This window comes from Triticum urartu, chromosome 7A (assembly GCF_056163025.1).
Source record: "Triticum urartu cultivar PI428250 chromosome 7A, HENAU_Tu73, whole genome shotgun sequence".
Lineage (NCBI taxonomy): Eukaryota > Viridiplantae > Streptophyta > Magnoliopsida > Poales > Poaceae > Triticum > Triticum urartu.
In genome coordinates this window covers 629,683,202-629,700,475 of record NC_141879.1, presented here as the reverse complement: position 1 = coordinate 629,700,475, position 17,274 = coordinate 629,683,202, and the positions used below count along the sequence as shown (strand labels likewise).

Genomic DNA, 17,274 nt, shown 5'->3' with positions numbered 1-17,274 from the left:
TGTGGCAGGAGGTGAAGCAACGAAGGGAGACGAAGCGAACAGGCAGCGGCCGAAGAGGCGCGCCGTTCGAATTCAGTGTCCACTACAGAAAACGTTTCAACTCCCACGTGACCTTTCGTATACCCGTCATGCGTGGCAAAAATTTAGATATCGGCTCGGCTCATTCCCGCAACCCGCGTCGCGTCATGGCGAGGCGGGCAGCGGAGAAGGAGCGCGCGTGGATATCCCTCTTGTTCTCATGCTCATACAAGTGGGAAAAAAACCTCCCTTATAAGGAGGTCCAACTCCCACTAAACTAGCAATGTGGGACTAAACTTTAGTATCCCTTGCCTTGCATAAATGGGCTAAGTGGGTCTTTAGAATTTATTAGGAATATCTGAAATAATTATTGGGCTGCCCAAAATAGACTAAATTCCAGCATTTTCAAGCCAAACCCATCCAAGCCATTCCCCACATACAGTTTGAACCTGAAGTTTCAAAGCAAGGGCGTGTCCGATTACTACGGGAAGAGAGGCGTGATTAGCTGCTGCTGCATGTTACTCACCACCACAACGTATGTACATAGAAGTAGAACAAGCTATAATGCTAGATACTTGTACTGTATGCGACGAGCTGCACTCCATCCATCACGGTATAAGATGATCTTGTTCGCATTGTCCGACCTCGTCGGCCAACTCCCCGGCGCCGCACTGTCCGACCTCGTCTGTCAACTCGCCGGCGCCGTCGAGCGGGAAGAAGGGGTACATCTCGTAGGGCTCCATGTGACTGTTGTGTATCACACTGTCCGGCAGTAGTTGGGCAGCTCGGCCACCGCCCGCAGTCCACCGCCTGCGCCACTCACAGCCCGCAGTCCACCGTCACCGCCACCGAGCTGCGCCATGTCCGTCGCCAGCCCCTTGTTCGCACCATCGCAGGAGTCACCGGACATGAGCTTCCATGCGCTTGGTCGAACGCGTCCAGGCCCTTCAGTCCATGCCGGTGGCGTTCTGGGTGTTGAGAAGGCTGAGCGTGTAGCCCGTGTCGGCAGTCGACACCGGCGCGGCCACTAAGAGCACGCAGTCCTACCATGGGACGTCCCCACGGCACTGCGCAAGGCCCCATATCGCCGAGAAGGAGCGGCCGGCGGTGGCTGCGTACTAGGCGGAGGCGTGCGGACGAGGCCGCGAGAACCTGGTCGATGCTGGTTTGTGTCTCTGCACTGTCACCATTCTTGCCGCAGTACGCGCCGATTGGGTCAGCATGGACGTGCCATAGCGAGCAGGAGCATCATCGCCGGCACCAGCAATGGAGACGACGAGGTGGACGTTGCCAATGGGTGATTGCTTTTCCCGGCAAAAGAAGGGTGATTGCTTTGATTGGGATCCTAACCTGGTCCTTGATTTAGGGCATGTACAATAGTGCTATCTTAGGAGTGCCACGTAGGATAAATGATGAGGTGGAGGAGAGAGAACTCGTAAAAAAAGGTTTGTCTTCTCTTATTTAAGATAAGACAAGAGATGATCTCTTAGCACAATTTGTCTCACCATGTTTTAAGGAATTGCTAGTTATTGAAGATAAGGCTAAGATATAACCCATTATAGACATACTTTTTTGTCATCTCTAAATTACATGCAAGACTTAAGATAAGACTATTTTATCAACCATTGTACATGCCCTTAGTTCTCAGTCCATGGGTTGGAACGGTTTGAGACTGTTTGGTCTGTGACCAGACCGAACCAAACCAAGCCGATAATAGGAAAAGCCCAAACCAAACCAGCTTACACTAGGAGCTCAGCCCATTTAATCCAAACCAAAAGAGACCAATAGGAAAACCGATTTGAAATTATAGTTTGAGTCCAAACTATTCTCAGGTTTAAGCGCAGTCGGCCGACCACCGGACGCGCGTAAGGTCACCATCTCGACGCCGCAGTCCACAACCAACGGAGAGGCCGACCCACACCAAAGATCAATCCACACAGGCCATAGGCAGATCCTCCACGGCGGCCACCCAGAGAACATGCGCACTCCTAGGCGGCAAGATCTGAAGCAGGCCTGCTGAGAACCCAGATCGGATCTAGCACCTGTACACGTCTCGCCTAGGACCCTGTTGCCGGCGCTCCTGAACGCCCGGCCGGCGGGCGAAGACCTCGCGGAGGACGTCGTCGACGATCTTGCCGCCGGAGCCTATATGCGTGGATTAAGCCATCGCCTCAAGGTTCGGCCGATGCATGGCTGGATCCGTGGATCTGCTGATGGAGGCTACGTGCATGGAGAACCCCTGCGCAACCTTCGGATGCGAGGGCCTCTTATCAGCATATATAAGCGCTCTACCATTTGAGCTACATCCCCATGTTTTATCCTCTAAATAAATCAAGGCTATTTATATATAAATTAATAACTGTTGTCGATGATTAACCTGCCGGTCGTCAGTAGTCGTCCATTCCGTTCAATCGCGCGATTGCAATTTTTGCTTCATGCATGTCTATTTTTCTCTTGCAGGTCTCTATGTAGCTATCAGCATGGTGATGTGATGGCCCATAGAATAAGTGAATTCGGACGTCTGTTGTCTCATGGAAGGGATTGTGCTGCTTCATGTTTTCAGAAAAGGATTGAAGGGCTTATCTGTACAACTCCAGGGATTAGTTGGAACGTACAGATGCATCTTTGTTCATCATATATGTCCCAGTAGTTCCGAGACGAGAGGAAACAGACCACAATTTTGTAAGGTAGGATGCTGGGCTGATCAATAAGCACCAAAAAAAAAAAGAGCTAGGAAGTGAACATTCTTGGCTGCTCGGTATACTTTTGGCAAAGAAGCGGGGCATCAAAACGAAACGAAAAGAAACAGTGATATGCAACAGAAATCGTAGGGTTAACAGAATCACTTGGAGAACATGACTTGCACATACCGGTTCAGCAGAATAATTTGGCCAACCAAATATAACTAAGATTGCAACACAATGAGCATATAACAGCAGCGCACCACCAAAACAACCCCTCATTTTATGGGTCCCAGAAACCAGGCTCCAAGCAAAATCCTGAAACCAGCTAATATGTAGAGATGCCCAGCATGGGGAGGGATGATCTTGTCCATGTAAGGATGAAAATCATGTCAGCAGGCAATTTTGGCTCTGATGCATTAACCCTGCAGTAGAGGCAAATCCAAACCAGCTCCGGTTAGTATCACAACGTGCAAATGTAGTCATTCAGTTATATGTAGATGATTGTTCTTACTAGCAATTACTTCCTCTGTTCCTAAATATAAGTCTTTGTAGAGATTCCATTGGTCTACATATGCATTGAAAGCATGCAATTGTGTATAAATATTAAAAGGTGATAACTGGATATATACATGTACAGCCAAACCTTATAATTGGCATATAAACGGCACATTGCAACAACTATAGAGATTTTGCACAACATGAAAATCGATGACAGATTGACTTTATATTCTTGTTGCATCTCACTTACCAGAGCTAAGATAAACATTACATTTCACAGAAGGGTACCCCCCTGCAAAGAGAGCCTTGGCTCAGTGGTTGGGCATGCGGTTGTGCAACCTAACAACCCGAGTTCAATTCATAGAATTGACAGGTGATGCACAGGGGTTTTCCCCATTTATTGAGGATCAAATTTGGTGTGTGGTGAAACCACTCATAAAAAAATATCTTGATACTCATTGAAAAAAAATTCTAAGGGCCATGTTTATCTTGGTACTCATACTAAAATGGCCGTATGCATCCCTAGTTGGTGCAGAGGCCGGGGAAGTGAAATTCTCCCCCATTTTTTCAGGCCACCACCGCATCAGCTGGTCAAATCAAGGCGGAAGGATGGCAAGGGCGACGGACGGGGCGGCGCCCTTGCCACCCCCACCCGAGCCACCTCCTACGGAGATATCTAGGCCGCCGCCTGCCCTCGAGGGATCGCCGGAGACAGTGTTGCCGGCGCGATCGCCGGACTGTGGCGGATCACGAGATCCGGAGTCGGTGGCGCAGATCGGGGGCTTCATACATCCAGCAAAATGGAGAATTCTCTTCGAGGATGTTCGGGCAATCGGACTCCGATCGGAGGGAGTTCTATTTACGTACCACCCATCGAGATGGACGGTGGCGCGCGATCTGGATAATGATATCCTCGGCGGGCGCTACCTGAATGAGGATGAGATCTCTGAAGGTACGCGGTTGTTGATTGATACTTTTGATGTTACTATTTGTTCTTTTTTGCAGGAAGAACCGGAGGTGCATGATCAAACCGAGGTGATCGATCTCACGGACGATCCCAAGCGATCAAAACCGCGGTTTGGGGGACAATTTTCTGTTTTGGCTGATGCGGACGATGATGTACCACTGGCGAAGAAAATCGCAGATGATCCGGAGGAAGAGTGCCCGGTGCAGTCGGTGGCTCCGCCACATGCGACATCGCCTTTGGGGAAGAACAAACTGGAGCAGGACACAGGAGTCGGCATGGCAACGGGACGGGCGACTGGGCGGGCGACCGTGCGCCCGACCGCAGTGGTGCCGTCCATAACCGGTGATCGCCGGCGAGTCGGCGGGCGTTTTTGGGCTCTCGCCGAATCCGACGAGGAGGAAGCGGACGACGATGGGGATGCATCGCCGGTGGAGTCGCCGCCATCTCCCACTCCTTCGGATCTCATTTGCGAATTTTTCCATTCAGGTTATAGCGAAGATGAGGTGGCCACTACGATCGATCGGGTTCTGTCGCTGGAAGATCCGGCACGTATCGGTCTACACGCGGGCGAGAAGATCGAGATGATCCGGTGAATTGTTCATCGCAAGACGGCGGCGTCGGCGATACGGCCTTGGAAAGGTCCTATACCTAAGGTGAGTCTCCCAAACCTTACGTTATTCGATATGATTCGACCGGAGTCTTGGGTTACTGTGAAGAAGCGAAGGAATGCGAGGCGGATCGCCGCTCGTCAAGCGCCGGCGGCGTCCACGATGGCCGTGTCGGTGGCCGAGATCTCGAAGGCGAGAGCGCTTCGTTTGAATCAGCTCTTGGGGTCAGCTGGGCCGGTTCGGATGGATTCGGGTTCGCGAGGAGTTGGGCCGGGTCAGGTGGGTATGAGGCCCACGCTGTACCAGGCCGGCCTTCTGCCCATAGCGATACCACATGCACGTACGAGGGCGATCGCGTTTTGCTCTGCACTGCGCCGTCTCTCGCTGGTTCTAGGGTTCGCAAGCTCGGGAAGAGAGGATTCCCGGTCTGTGGCGCCGGGCGGGCAAGGAGGATCCGGCCGCTCTCTGAGATGGCAGGCCGTGGGGCTGCGCCGCCGCCTCCCGTGAAAACCAATTCAGGTTCAGCAGGAAGGGATGGGCCGGCTCCATCGCCGGGGGCGGGTGCTGGGCGAGGAGCCCCGGCGCCGCCCGGTCAGAGGCCACCGGCGGGGGGAGGAGTTGCGTCGGCTCATCCGGGCCGTGGCGCTGGCTACCAGGGTGTCCGGCCATCGGGGCAGCTGCCCCCTACTACAGGGCGGGGCAGGCTGAGGCCTCCAGCGCCGGGAGGGGTGCCCGTTTCTCAGCCAGCAGCGGGACGTGCTGGCCCCTGGCCGCCTGCGCCGGGCGTGCCTGATGTGGCTCCGGTTGGCCACGGCGGTACTGCACTTGGGGTGGTGCAGAAGCCGGAGGGCGGTCCGCCTCGTGCCGCACCGCCGCCCCACTAGTCGCAAGACCGGCTCAGAACCGCGCGGGTTCGACGCTCACGACGCAGAATTCTAGAAACAGAGAGCCCAATGATCCGCCCCGAGGCCAGTGGGGGGATGGCGGGTATGATGCATATGGCAATGGACGGCATCGAGGTTCCTCCTCCTCGGGAGGAGGCCGTGGACATGCCTGGCAGAGTGACGGGTCTGCTGAGAGACCGTTTCTCGGCCCTGCAGGTGGTTTTGTCGAGGGTGCCTCCGGCCTGGATCACCGCCAGAGAGGAGGCTTTCTTGGCCATCGTGGTGGTCGGGGTGGGGGCCGTGCGAGATATCACCGACCGCCTCCGCCCAGGGCAGTTGATCCTGCGGCGTCTACAGTGGAGACCGGCCATACTTCCACAGAGCTTCCTTCCCAGGCGATGAAGGTGGTGAATGCCTTGGCCAGTGTTGAGGTTCCTGAGGCTGGGACGGTGGCTGAGGTTACCGACAGGTCTGATGCCGAGAGGGCGTCCAAATATGCGCGTAAGAAGGAAATGATGCTTTGTTACCGTTGTGGTGAGAAGGGTCACTTCATTGCTGAGTGCGTGGCCGAGCTGTGTGAGTCATGTGGCAAGCCTGCACATGACTCGGGGGAGTGCCCATTGTTTCGTGACCTGCCTCCGTCGCTGACTATGTATGGAGTCTATTGTGCTGAGCTCATGTTTTTTGAGTCCCCGGCTGCGAGAGAGGTCCCGGAGGAGACCCTGAGCTTGACCACCGGGATTGTGAAAGCGACCCAGGGAGAGGTGACTGAGGCTCAGATTGTGAGGAGGCTTCAGGAGCTGGCTCCCGGGGATTTTCGATGGGAGTTGGTGCTTCTCGAGGACAATGTTTTTAAGGTTGATTTCCCAACCGTGGATGATTTGCAGAGATTGCTGAGCTTTGGCTTGTGTAGAGTCCCCGGTACTAAGTGTATCCTGGAGTTTCACGAGTGGAAGCAGGTAGAGCCTAAGGGAAAGCCGCTTACGCAGGTCTGGTTGCGGTTTTTAGGGGCTCCATCTAAGCCTCTGTAGGATGCTCGAGTGGTGGCTAGTATGGGTATTATGGTTGGGAAGACAGAAAGAGTAGATATGGCTTTTACACGTGCCCATGGGGTGGCCCGGCTTTTAGTGAGTGTTCTGGATATTGAGTTCGTGCCTGATAAGGTCAACTGGACCTATAGGGGAGAGGTGTTCCCGCTAGAGATCGAGTTTGAGGACACTGATCTATTTGCTGATGCGGTTAATGGAAACGATGTTGACATGCAAGACAGTGACGGCAATGCGGGGGCCAAGGGGGCACCGTCTGATGAGCCCGCGCGAGAGGGGTCTAACGGTTCTCACCCAGCTACTCAGTTGCCTGGGGATGGGACCGGGGTTGAGCCCGCAGCATCACCAGTGGTGCCCATGACTACGCTGCGTTTTGGGTCTTTTGAGCCAGCCTCGGCACCTCCCAGACTCTGGAGTGACCGGGTAGATTCTGATGATATTTTTGAGCGCACGCTCCCTCTGTTGGAGTTTGAGGAGGATGCTGGATCTTTTGCTGGACGGTCAGCAAGGACATTGGTTGGAGCTGCGGAGGGGAGACCGGAGGGTGCTTCTCTTGTCCTAGTGTCTCACGTGGACGCGACTCCGGTGTCGGCGACTGCGGGCGAGGTGGGGCGTGGGGGAGGGGGTTCGGGGAAGGTGGCCTCGCCTTCTCCACTCCCTTTCCCGATCCCGGTGGCATCAGTGACGCCGGCCCCGAGGGGGTCGGCCTGTGCTGGGAGAGGGAGCCCGAGGCAGGCGGCCTCGGCTCCTGCTACTCCGGTGGTGGCGGCGACACCCGCGACAGCAGCTGCGTTGGGGGGGGGGGCTGGGGCAGGAGGCCCTGGCTCCTCCTTCTTCCCCGACGGTCAGGAGGACCGTCTCTCCTTCGTCGACGGCTCATCCGTCTGAGCCGGCGGGTGGGGTGGGAGGAGGGAGCGGTCAGGCGGCCCCCGTCATCCCCTCTTCGCTCGTTCCCGTGGCCGGGGTCCCCGGTGTGGGGCACTTGTCTGAGGGGCTCGGGAGCCCGCAGCCGCCTTCTCTGGTAACCTCGGTTGACCCTTTCAGGGACTCAGTGCCAGGTTTTACTAGGGAGGAGGTTGTCGCGTTTGGCGGGATCCCGGACCCTGTCTCGACGGTGAGACGGATGAGTGCTCGCATCCACGACCTCCCGGAGGTGGATGATATGCAGCAGCAGTGCGCTATGAGGGCGGCCAAGCTTCAGGAGGCTGCCTCATCTTTTGGTACGTTCGTCAACATATCTAATTCCTTATTGCATTTTTCTAATGAGGAGATTATACACAATGCAAACCAATTAGGAGTTTCACTAGGTGCCACAGATAGTGAGATTACCAACTCGATGAATGATCTATTAGATTTGGAGGCGGAACGTGCCTTAGAGACTATTCGTAATCTTGCAGCGGTTAAACCAATGAATGATGATGAGATTGATGCGTTAGGGGTTAGAGTGCTCGATAATCTGTGTGTGGATCTAGCACCCCCCAATCATGACTCTGAGGAAGATGATGTACCCCTAGAGAATGATGCTAGTAGTATAAGTGAACCCGGTTATGAGGACCGGGCGACAGAGCCTAGTAAACCAAAGCGTAAGTGGAAACAGAAGATTTATCCCGATTCCGCAGTTCGTAGGAGTGCTAGGATTCGAACCACTAAAAAATTTCATGATGAAATATGAGAGGAATCTTCTGGAATAGTAGAGGTCTGAAGGACTTGGCTAAAAGAAGGTTCCTTGCCGAGACATCTTTAGAGCAGCGGTTAGATTTCATTGCTCTATCGGAAACTGGTAGAGACAACTTTGCGCCCCAGTTTCTTTCTTCTCTTGTGGGTGGTATTGATTTCGATTGGCATTGCATCCCTCCGCGAGGAAGATCGGGTGGTATCTTACTCGGTGTGAGATGTGATTCGCTTGAAGTCCGAAGTGTAGTGATGGACGACTTTGCGGTGAAGTTTCGAGTCAGGTCTAAGATAGATGGTTTTAATTGGGCTTTGGTGGCGGTTTATGGTGCCGCACAGCCCGAGCTTAAACCGGAGTTTCTAGCGGACCTTGTTCGAATCTGTGGGTCAGAACAGCTTCCAATTTTAGTTGGAGGTGATTTCAATATCATCAGGAGGAGAGAGGAGAAGAACAATGATAACTTTGACGGCAGATGGTCGTTTATGTTCAATACCATTATTGAAAGCTTGGATCTAAGGGAGATAGAGCTTTCTGGTAGAAAGTTTACCTGGGCTAATGCTCTGCCAAACCCAACTTATGAAAAACTTGATCGAGTTCTTGCGAGCGTGGAGTGGGAACAGAAGTTCCCTCTGGTTACGGTGCAAGCTCTCTCGAGAGGAATATCCGATCACACACCCTTGTTCGTAGACTCAGGGGAGCCGAACCACGTGGGTAACAAGAACACCTTTTCTTTCGAGATGTCATGGTTCGAACGCGAGGGGTTCTTGGACTTGATTGCCAGGGAATGGAATAGAGGTGCAGGAGGCACGACTGTGATCAAGCGTTGGCAGAATAAGATAAGGCATTTGAGAAGTTTCTTGCGGGGTTGGGCTAAGCACCTCAGTGGTGTGTATAAAATTGAAAAGGATAGACTCCTTTCTCTTATACAGGCCCTGGACATAAAGGCCGAATCCACGATTTTACTGCCAGCTGAGCTTCAGGTCAAAACTGAGGCGGAGAAGAGGTTGAAAGAACTGCTCCGCGAAGAAGAATTGAAGTGGGCTTTGCGTGCTAAAGTCCGCAAAGTAGTCCAAGGGGATGCGAATACTCAATTCTTTCATTTGATAGCTAATGGTAAGCATAGAAAGAAGCGTATCTTTCAGCTTGAACAAGATGAGGGCACTATTTTAGGACAGGATAACCTAAAAACATATATTACCGAGTATTATAAGCAGTTATTTGGACCTCCGGAGGATAATTGTGTGTCCCTCGACGAGTCCAGGACTGAGGATGTGCCTCAGTTATCAGCTGCCGAAAATGATATTCTGGTTGCCCCGTTCTCAGAGAAGGAGGTGTTTGATGCTATTTCACAGATGAAAAACAATAAGGCTCCCGGTCCGGATGGATTCCCGGCCGAGTTCTATAAAAAGTGCTGGCACATTATTAAGGGGGATTTGCTACCTATGTTCAATGATCTGTTCGCTGGACAGCTTCAATTATTTTACTTGAATTTTGGAACTATCACACTGCTTCCTAAGAAAACGGAGGCTGTGAGAATTGAGCAATTCAAGCCGATCTGTCTCCTCAATGTTAGTTTCAAAATTTTCACCAAGGTCGGGACTAATAGGCTCACACAGATTGCGCATTTTGTGGTACAACAGTCCCAAACTGCTTTCATGCCGGACAGAAATATCCTTGAAGGGGTAGTCGTCTTGCATGAAACGCTCCATGAAATCCACTCCAAAAAGTTAGATGGAGTAATTTTTAAGGTGGATTTCGAGAAAGCGTACGATAAGGTCAAATGGCCATTCCTCCAACAGTCATTGCGTATGAAAGGATTTGATGAAGTTTGGCGCCGCCAGGTTGAATCATTTACGCAAAAAGGTAGTGTGGGAATTAAAGTTAATGATGACATAGGTCATTACTTTCAGACACATAAAGGCCTAAGACAAGGAGATCCGATGTCCCCTATCTTGTTTAACATTGTGGTGGATATGTTAGCAATTTTGATAGGAAGGGCTAAGGAACATGGTCAAGTAGGTGGTTTGATACCTCATCTTGTTGATGGAGGTGTATCCATCCTTCAGTACGCTGATGATACAATTATCTTTATGGAGCATGACTTGGCCAAGGCGAGAAATATGAAGCTTGTGTTATGCCTATTTGAACAATTGACCGGATTAAAGATCAACTTTTATAAGAGCGAGCTATTTTGTTTTGGTAGAGTCAAAGACGAACAGGAGGCTTATAGGCAATTGTTTGGGTGCGAATTGAGAGAGTTACCCTTCTCTTACCTAGGTATTCCCATCCACCATCGTAGGCTGACAAACAGAGAGTGGAAGTGCATCGAGGACCGATTTGAGAAGAAACTGAGTTGCTGGAAGGGTAAGCTCATGTCCTACGGAGGCCGATTAATCCTAATAAATTCGGTGCTCACGAGCATGCCTATGTTTCTCCTATCGTTCTTTGAGGTACCAGTTCGTGTTAGGAAGAGACTGGACTTCTATCGATCGCGTTTCTTTTGGCAGGGTGATGAGCTTAAAAGAAAATATCGGCTCGCTAAATGGGATATCATCTGTAGACCGAAAGACCAAGGGGGCCTCGGTATTGAGAACCTAGAAGTTAAGAACAGATGCCTTCTTAGCAAGTGGCTGTGGAGCTTTCTACGGAGAATGATGCCATGTGGGCTCAAATCCTTCGTAGCAAGTACCTCCAGACAAAAACTTTGTCCCAAGTTACAGTCAGGCCGACAGATTCACCTTTCTGGAAAGGTCTGATGAAAGTCAAACAATCTCTGTTTAATAGGATGAAGTTTGTTATTGGAAATGGCACTAGTACACGTTTCTGGGAGGATACTTGGCTCGGCGAGACACCCTTGGCCATTCAATATCCGTCTTTGTACCGTATCGTTCAACGACGAGAGGTGTTCGTCGCATCGGTATTTCAATCTATCCCCCTTAATATTCGGTTCCGGCGGACGCTAGCGGGCAATCGTTGGGAAGAATGGCTCCGTCTAGTTAGGAGACTGATGGAGGTCAAGCTTTCTCAACAACCCGATGAATTACGCTGGAAATTGACTAAGTCTGGAGTATTCACTGTTAAATCAATGTATATTGATGTTATTAATTCGAACTCCATTCCTACCTCCAAGCATGTTTGGGATGTCAAAATTCCTTTGAAAATAAAAGTGTTTATGTGGTTTGTGCATAAACAAGTTATTTTAACCAAGGACAACTTGATAAAGCGTAATTGGACAGGACCTACTAGGTGTAGTTTCTGTGATCGGGATGAGACAATCAAGCACCTTTTTGTTGATTGCCCGTTGGCCAAAGTGCTTTGGCAGACGGTCCACATTGCTTTTAATATCAATCAACCGAATTCTGTTAACGCGTTATTTGGGACATGGCTTAATGGGATTGAGCCTGACTTAGCGAGACACATTCGGGTTGGAGTTTGCGCTTTGCTGTGGACTATCTGGACTTGCAGAAATGATTTGGTTTTTAACAGAATATCATGTATCCAATTTTTGCAGGTTATATTGTGAACTACGGCATTGATCCATTCGTGGTCGCTACTCACCCCGACGGAGGCCAGGGAGCATTTGGTTACTGGATCTTTCCGCTGGGAGATGGTAGTTCGGGATATCTTCAACCGGTTTGGATGGCGGTCATGTAATAGGATAGGCATTTAGTTTACCTACCTAGCTTTAGCCAGCCGGTTGTGGCGTCTGTTCATGGCTAGTTGGTGTTTCTAGCCTCTTTTTAGCTCTATGTGAGCTTTCTTTGCTATTCATTACTTTTGGAGACTTTGGAACCTTGCTGGCACTTCTTTATTTGGTTAATAAGATGGCCGTATGCATCATTCTGATGCAGAGGCCGGGGAGTACGTCCCTCTTTTCGAAAAAAAGAAGGGTACCCCCTGAAGATGTCGCATACTTTCGTGATTGTATCATCACCCGACGAGATCTCATCTGACAGATTCACAATCACTGTTTTAAGCATTGGTGCAGAACGGAATATCAATTTCAAGAAATCAAGCTCGTGATCCTCTGCTTCGATGCCATCAATTTCTAAATCTTCAAGGGCGGTCAAGGAGATAATTTGGGTCCTCCAGTTTGTAAACTCACAAGGACAATTTGCAGGGCATGATTTCCCCCCCTAATAGTACCAAAGATGTGAATGGTTAGAAAATGTATTATTGAGAATTTGAGATATAAAGCAGACGGAGCATTACCCGTGATCTCTGTCCGACTCAGATGACCTTAAGTCTTCGTATAACACTGCAGATCCGAATCAATCCAAAAAGATGCAACACAAATCCTCCAAAAACATGGCCTGTTGTTGTCAGATGTAGCTCCAAAGCAAAGAAGTCAGCAACCATATGCTTCTCTATCTCTTGTGCAAAGTTGGCTCCCTCATTGGAAAAAATATACCACCTCTGAAAAAACAATTTGTTGCATATGTACATATCATTCATAAAGTTAAGTTTAACTGGTGAATGATATCAGTAAATTGACCAAAAGAGGAGACATACATTGTAGGCATGAATGAGCAGCGAAGGGAGTTGTCCTCGTCCCTCTGTCGTCTGTAGCCTCAGCTTCTCTAGGATCCAAAGACCAAATACAACAGTTCCATTGTGATAGAGCCACTGCCATGATGCCTTGTCGATCATCGGCCCGTAAGGACAGCGTCAATTGCTTAAGGATGGGAGAAACAATGTCGATTCGGCGTGTCAAGATGTTCTCCATGACAAGCTCCCGCAGCGACACCGAGTGGAGGCAAAATTTTGTGTTTTGACCCTTTTGGCAAAAATAAGTGAGATCTGACCCCTGTTTGAAACTTTTTCGGGATCTGACCCTTTTACCTGTCGCCAGGGACCATGGCGGTAGGAAAATACAGGCTACCACCACATGGAGCGGCGGTAGCCCACTCATCCACGTCAGCCTCAAGTAGACAGAACCGTCTCCTGTCATCCTCCTACCGCCAGAGCTCACGGCGGTAGGCTATGTAGCCCTACCGCTGTAGACTCTGGAGGTAGGTGCTGAAACCTTATAAGCCTGCGGGGTCGGATCGTGGGGCCCACCCACCAACCAGCCCCCATCTTCTTCTCCCCAGCCGCGCTGTGCCGCAAGAACAGAGAGCACAAACTCTCTCTCATCCCCTCCACTTCCCCTCCGATCTTCTTCATTTGGCCACCATTTTTGCGGATCGAGATGGATCCGAGACAGGAAAAAGTAAGCTCTTTCAATCCCTCCAATTAGTTCTACTCGAAACACTTTCGATTTGATGCATTATTTGGTGCAAATAAACCTATTTTCTTACTTTGTTTTTATCCTAGGATTGCTTAGGTTGATTCTGTATGATGCATATGGTTGAATATGAACTCTAATAACTAGTTGTGGAGATTATATGTAGTTTTGATATAAACCCTAGTTCATCACGAAGGTAGTTGGAGATTAACATTATTTTTGAACAAATGGTGATATGATTGATGTTGGAGGGATTGTAAGTAGTTGCGTACATATGATTGAATTATGTATATGCATTTTTTTAAACAAATGGTCATATGATGGATTTTGGTGAATAATGTATATGCAATTTTCTTATAAATATTGAATAAACAAGTGCATTAATGATGGTGGAATGTTGTTGAATGAATGATGTTGGTTGAATATGATTCATTTACATTGATCATTTATATTGGTTGAATATATGATAAATGATGAATGTTGGTTGAATATGATTCATTTATATTTGGACTTGATATGTTCATGTTTGTTCAAATGATACAAGTTGGTTGAAAATGACATCATTTCTAATTGTTATAGGCGCCCCCCTTGCGCCATAAATCGGCGTGAAGTACACCGTGCTTGATCATGCTTTTGACAATGGTCACCGCTCCCGTTTTATGGAGAACGGAGTGGTAATGTCTATCGTCAAATTGTTGTATTGTTTATTATGAAAAAATTAGTTACTAACAATTCCGTTTACATTTTGACAGATGCTCCCCCCATTGCGGATGAGGGGCCACATGAAGGCCGTGCAGATGCAGTACGATGAGTGCTACACTCCGTACTTCAGGAGAGCACGGATGTTGGGTTTCGTTCTTCAGTTCAAAAGACAGTCACCGACGCTCGTCCACTCAGCTCTTACGGCATTGATCGACCAGTGGCGCCCCAAGACGCACAGCTTCCATCTCACCTGTGGTGAGATGACAGTGACTCTCGAGGACTTTGGCATGATCATGGCCCTGCCCATCGAGGGCCATGCTCTGACTGGGCGAGTGGAGAGGGCCACCTGGCAGGAGAGGGTGATCGCCCTGATCGGCGACTGCCCTCCCATGAAGGGGAATAGAACATCCGGTGTGCGGCTCAAGTGGCTCTTGGAGAACCGGTCCGTATGCCCGCAAGATGCCGATGAGCGGACCGTGGAGCAGTACGCGAGGGCCTATTTGTGGTACCTTCTGACGGAGGTCATCTTTCAAGACTACTCGGAGGATTGCGCCCTATGGATGTATCTCGGCTTCCTGGAGGACTAGGATGCGGGGTACAACTGGGGGCCCGCCGGCCTAGCTTACCTATACCGCTCGGTAAGATAAAAATCTCAATACTCGTTTTTCTACCTATGTATGTTGTTTGAGATTGTGCTATATGATCATCGTCATCACTTCATGTTTGCAGCTGGATGACGTGACGCAGAGGACCGAAGAGACCTCCGGCGTGTGTGGATTTGTTTGGGACCTTTCAATTTGGACGTGGGTGCGGTTGCCGGTCGGCCGTCCAGAGAGAGTTCGCTCGCGTGCATGGACGGATTATGGCGAAGAAGGGGAGCCACGTCACCGCATGCATGCATGTGTAAATCTTTTTGGATTTTCAGTTTTTAAAATGTTTTATCTCTTAAATAAAGAATTCGATTGAAGATCCGTTTTCACCATTAAATCCCTCGCGACGAGATCTTCGAAACTAGATCTCATATCACTATATTTCGACGAATTTTTTGGGGTTAAAAGTTGCCATGTCTATTGCACATGAATTGCCATGATATTTACACTGAAGTTGACATGATATGTTTCAGATATTTTCTTCTAAATTTAAAAGTAAATTTTGACATATTATAAAACAGGGAATTAAGAAACTAGACTTGTCATGAACCATAAACTAAAATTGCCATGATACATGCACTTAAAATTGCCACGGTTCATACAAAAAATAATTTTCATGGTCAAAGTACTTGAATTGCCATCATCAAAAAACTAAAATTGTCATGCTCTACAAACTAAAATTGCCACATGGCAACTTTAGTTTAATCACTATGGCAACTACAGTGTAAACATCATGCCAACTTTTGGGCAAAAAAAATTCGTCGAAACATATCAACATGGGGTCTAGTTTTGAAGATCTCGTCGAGATGAATTTAATGATGAAAACAGATTTTTAATTTGATTTTTTAATTAGGAGATAAAACATTTTTAAACCGAAACCAAAAAGATTCCTGCTGATGTCATCTGTTCATACGTGGCAAAATGAGTGATGATGGAGGCGTGTGGGCGATGTGCAAAATACCACATGTGTGGGCGTTAGTTTTTTCGTTATTTTAAGACGTGCTTCTGAGTAAATATGTGAACAAACTTATTGACAGTTACTGATCTGCTATGTTCTTGTTTTCTGTTGTAATTGCTTTAAACTGTGATGATTTGATTTAGAGCAGAATATATGTAAAAGTTATGTTATCTAAAGGCTTGCTGTTTCAATATTCCACAGACAGGATAAAAGGACAATTGCTAGACTGGTCTAAGAGACTCAAAATAATCAAGGGGTTGGTAGAGGGGCTTGTTTACCTGCACAAGCACTCTATGTTACATATTGTCCATAGGGACTTGAAACCGAATAATATTCTCTTGGAATGTGACATGACCCCAAAGATTTCTGATTTTGGATCAGCTCAAACACTCTGTTCAGACGTAACAGAAGAGCGTACAAGCAGGGTGGTGGGCACTAGGTATATGAAGCTGCCTGCTTCCTGGTTTTTCAGTCATTACAAGTTCCATTATTCTGTGTTCAAATGTGCTAATATTGCAGTTTTGGTCTCTGCTTTTTCCGCTATTTTCCAGTGGTTACATTGCTCCGGAGTATGCATCTCGAGCAGTTTACTCACTGAAGACAGATGTCTTCAGCTTTGGCATCTTGGTTCTGGAGACCATTAGCGGACGAAAGAACACCATACTCGACAAGCGAGGGGATACCGTTGGCGATCTTGTACGAGATGTAAGTGAACATAAATGGATTTCAAGCAGCAACTATCACAATTCTATACTCATGACTGTTTGTGCTAATATTTAATCTATGAGTCTGGATTCACATTGCAATTCTGTAACATCAAATTAATCTACTGAAAAACATTTCAAGCCTGGTGTCTGTGGAAGGACAGAAGGCTGCATGAGCTCGTGGATCCGTCTCTAGGGAACAGATATGAAGTCGCTGAGATAACACGATGTGCTCAGGTGGCACTGCTCTGTGCTCAGGAAGATCCAGCAGATCGGCCCACCATGACTGACGTTGCTGCAATGTTGAGCTCGGAAAGCATAAGGCTACCAATGGAGCCTAAGCAGCCTGCCGTGCTGAGTGAAGGGAGTGCTGGTGAAGATACATATATGAGCCAGTCAAGCAGGACGGTGGACATAACCATAACAAGTTCAGCCACTTTGCTGACTAGGGTTCGGATCATTGTAGACCCGGAGGTTTGATGCGATGAAAGATGTTCAATGCCATATGGTTGGAAGGTGAGGAAGGATCATGGCCTTTTTATTGTCCAGAGCGATGTTCAGATTTCAGATGTTAAGACCAGTTTTGCTAGTGGAAAGAAACTTGTTCCTATAGTATAGTTCAGATTTCAGATGTTAAGACCAGTTTTGCTAGTGGA

At 48.8% G+C, this 17,274-nt stretch overlaps 2 protein-coding genes and 2 pseudogenes across 2 annotated transcripts in view; 3 read left to right on the top strand and 1 right to left on the bottom strand.

Annotated features, from left to right (window-relative positions):
• LOC125518113 (putative cysteine-rich receptor-like protein kinase 20) overlaps window positions 1-17,113 on the top strand; it is a 74,817-nt gene extending 57,704 nt beyond the window's left edge. Inside the window, 3 exon segments of the mRNA XM_087533185.1 lie at window positions 16,116-16,353; window positions 16,466-16,623; window positions 16,761-17,113. Of these exon segments, the coding sequence (XP_087389311.1) occupies window positions 16,116-16,353; window positions 16,466-16,623; window positions 16,761-17,098 (734 nt within the window). The 3' untranslated portion in view covers window positions 17,099-17,113.
• LOC125519182 (uncharacterized) lies at window positions 627-3,073 on the bottom strand (annotated as a pseudogene).
• LOC147960794 (uncharacterized) lies at window positions 3,810-4,752 on the top strand (annotated as a pseudogene).
• Window positions 6,058-14,893, top strand: LOC147960793 (uncharacterized). The gene is made up of 7 exons (XM_087537508.1): window positions 6,058-6,618; window positions 6,823-7,205; window positions 7,750-7,925; window positions 8,381-9,785; window positions 9,951-11,062; window positions 11,889-11,923; window positions 14,357-14,893. The coding sequence occupies exons 1-7, from the start codon at window positions 6,058-6,060 to the stop codon at window positions 14,891-14,893; spliced, it is 4,209 nt and encodes a 1,402-aa protein (XP_087393634.1).
• Window positions 17,114-17,274: the final 161 nt, after the last annotated feature.

Coding starts and splice junctions, on each gene's coding strand:
- LOC147960793 (XM_087537508.1), top strand. CDS start 6,058: ATGAAGGTGGTGAATGCCTTGGCCAGTGTTGAGGTTCCTGAGGCTGGG. Junction 6,619..6,822: donor AGTTTCACGAGTGGAAGCAG/GTAGAGCCTAAG, acceptor GTGCCTGATAAG/GTCAACTGGACCTATAGGGG. Junction 9,786..9,950: donor CCGGCCGAGTTCTATAAAAA/GTGCTGGCACAT, acceptor CCTCAATGTTAG/TTTCAAAATTTTCACCAAGG.